Source organism: Emiliania huxleyi (genome assembly GCF_000372725.1).
Source record: "Emiliania huxleyi CCMP1516 unplaced genomic scaffold EMIHUscaffold_322, whole genome shotgun sequence".
NCBI lineage: Eukaryota > Haptophyta > Isochrysidales > Noelaerhabdaceae > Emiliania > Emiliania huxleyi.
Window position 1 is genome coordinate 35,152 of NW_005199583.1, and position 2,672 is coordinate 37,823.

The 2,672-nt window shown below is 66.5% G+C and overlaps 2 protein-coding genes across 2 annotated transcripts in view; one reads left to right on the forward strand and one right to left on the reverse strand.

The window, feature by feature from the left end:
• Positions 1-1,078: 1,078 nt before the first annotated feature.
• EMIHUDRAFT_241042 (hypothetical protein) lies at positions 1,079-1,828 on the reverse strand (the record flags this gene model as incomplete). The annotated part of the gene is made up of 1 exon (XM_005773895.1): positions 1,079-1,828. One exon carries the CDS (start codon positions 1,826-1,828, stop codon positions 1,079-1,081), a length of 750 nt encoding a protein of 249 aa, XP_005773952.1.
• Positions 1,829-2,041: 213 nt separating this feature from the next.
• EMIHUDRAFT_458334 (hypothetical protein) overlaps positions 2,042-2,672 on the forward strand; it is a gene marked incomplete at its 5' end in the record, with an annotated part of 2,876 nt that continues 2,245 nt past the window's right edge. Inside the window, one exon of the mRNA XM_005773896.1 lies at positions 2,042-2,608. Within this exon, the coding sequence (XP_005773953.1) occupies positions 2,042-2,608 (567 nt within the window). The remainder of the gene's footprint in view (positions 2,609-2,672) is intronic.

Genomic DNA, 2,672 nt, shown 5'->3' on the forward strand with positions numbered 1-2,672 from the left:
CGCACACACGCACACGCACACGCACACACGCACACGCACACGCACACACGCACGCACACACACACAAGACACTCTGCCAGCGGGGCGCAGCGCACCTCCATGGCCGCCTTGGCGGGTAAGGCCAGGTAAACTTCGCCACACACACAACGGTGCTGTGGCAAGGGGGGGGGGGGGGGGGGGACCCTCGACCAGGCAGGGGCTGGCACGGCATTCAGTGTGCAAGGCCCGGCGCGCGTGGGTGAGCAACTTGCCCCTCCCTGCCCCCCAAACCGAATAGGGGGGGTCGCTCACGCTCGAGACACGCAAAAAAATGGGGGGCGGCGACGCGGCGACCCGCTTTGTCCTCTCTGCGGCCGGCGCGCACGACTTCAAGGGCGAGGAGCTCAAGGCGAGTGAGGAGCGGCTGGCGCGCGAGCGAGGGCACGAGTAGGGCACGAGTAGGAGTCGGTGTGGCGTACCACAGCGGGCGGGTAGGCAGGACACACAGTCTACAAAGGTTGTACCCGGCTGTCGGGTGGTGGCGGGGTGAGATGTCCATCGCGCATCGGTCTCTCGTGCGCGCCGGTATGGCTTTACCTCGACACACCCCATGGGGGGGGGTTGGGCCGGCCGCGCGTGTGCGCGCGCCGTGGCGTGGGGGGCACAGTGCAGCGCCGACCTCACCGCCCCGCGCCGAGGGGGTCGAGGTCTCGCGGGATAGACCTCGACGGACGGCGCTCGAGAGCGACCCGCGAGGCGCGATCTGGCGCGCGAGACCGAGAGCCCGAAGGCGAAGCGCGCGGGGCCGCGCGCGGCCGTGCGGGTGGGGTGGCGCGTGTGGCGGGCGCCGGGAGAAATGGTCAAATGATCAAATGATGAGAGTGTCTCTCCTACGGGCAACTGGTCTACAGCACGGAACCTCATACTCGCGTTTCAGCCACACGTTTTATGCTCGCAGCGCCAGACAGCACCTCTCGTCGTGTCTGACTGTCTGTCTCTCTCCAACACCCACCCCAGTACCGAGTAAGCCACCAGCCAAACCACGGGTGTGTCGTTCGCATAAATGCGGGCCGGCCTCCTCGGTCCGCGCTCACGCGCCTCAGACGCAGAAGGAGCCCTGGCAGAGCGACGGCACTTTAGTGTCCGCCTTGCTCGAGTAGACGTCGTCCACTGTCGGAGGCAGCTCGACGTCGTTGAGGTACACGTCTAGCGCGTTGGTGGCCGAGGCGAAGCGCGCCTTGGCCTCAGCCGCGTTGTTCTGGCGCATGGCCCGCTGCAGCTTCTCCACCTCGGAGAAGAAGGCCTTGGCCTCCTTGACCTGCTTCACCTTCTCGGGCGGCTTGCCCGAGTCGAGCCGAAACGCGTTGCCGAGCAGAAACATCGAGAGCTGCAGGTCCTCCCAGCGCGAGGAGTACTCCTCCTTGACCTTGCAGTTGTCTGACATCGCACAGCCCGACTTTTGCCTCGCCGACGTGCTCACGATTGTCTGCGAAAAGAAGGCGGTGACGGGCTGTGACTTGAAGTCGCCCTTCTCGACCGCGCCGCCCATGTTGAGAAACTCAAACACACCCTGCTTGACGCGCCCAAAGTAGCGGCGCTTGGCGACCGGGATCGTGGTGTACTTTCCCGCCGTCGCGCCGCCGCTCGCGCTCGCAGCCAAGGGAAGGCCGGCCAGAATCGATCCCGCCGCAGAGACGGCCACGGCGTCGAGCAGCGCGCGCCGGCCGGCAACAGCGACTGCTGCAGGGCTGCGCCCAGCCGTTGCGGCGTGCAGTGCTGAGCCTGCACGAGGCGGCACCGCGCTGCTGTAGCTCGGAGCGGCGGCGAGAGAGATGCAGAGCAACGACATTGAGCAGTCGGAGAGATCTCTTGCGGCAAAGAATTCGTGCTGTTAACGCGCTGGCGTCCAGTCCTCTCTCACCTCCCTTGGGTTGTCTGTTTTATTTCTTTCTTCAGTCTTCTAGGTTTGTTGTTGGCAAATCAAGACACGGAGCTCAGCCTCTAAATGCCCAGGCTTTTCCAGTGGAGCATAAACGCAGTTTGTTGGCGTCAGAGGAGGAGGATGGCAGCTTCGCACGAGTCCATCGACGTCACGACGATCAACTGGGCCGAGGACGCGGCGCGCGAGCTGAAGGCGCACGTGTACACGACGCTCAAGCTCCCTCCCGACCTCGGGAAGCGCGTCCAGCAGCTCTACGGCGATGCCGAGAGAGCGTTCGACGACCGCGCGTCGAGGCGGCAGCTGCGGGTGCCCGAAGACGACCGGGACGACCTGGACGCGCGGAACGGCTTCATCGACGACCGGAAGCGCGAGTGGCTCGAGCTGCACACCTCTATCCCCGCCGACTTTGGCGGCCCGGTCGACGCGCCTCCAGCCACGCGCCTCCTCGAGTGCGCCTGCGCGGTGGAGCACGCCTTTCGCGCCCTGTGCCAGCAGGTGCTCGAGGTGCTCGCGCGTTCTTCGCCGCCGCTCGCGGCGCTGGTGGCGGAGGAGGCTCGCTCTCCGCTGCCGCCGCCTGGTGCGCGCGAGAGCTCGCGAGGCTTTGCCGAGTCGATGCTGCGCGTGTACAGGCAAAGCGAGCGCCGCCACGCGCCGCCTCGCTCCGCGCACGAACACCGCGCGCGCGCGGTTGTCGTCGCAGGTATGACTCCAGCTTCCGGCAGCGCGAGGGCGAGGGCCACTACGACATGGG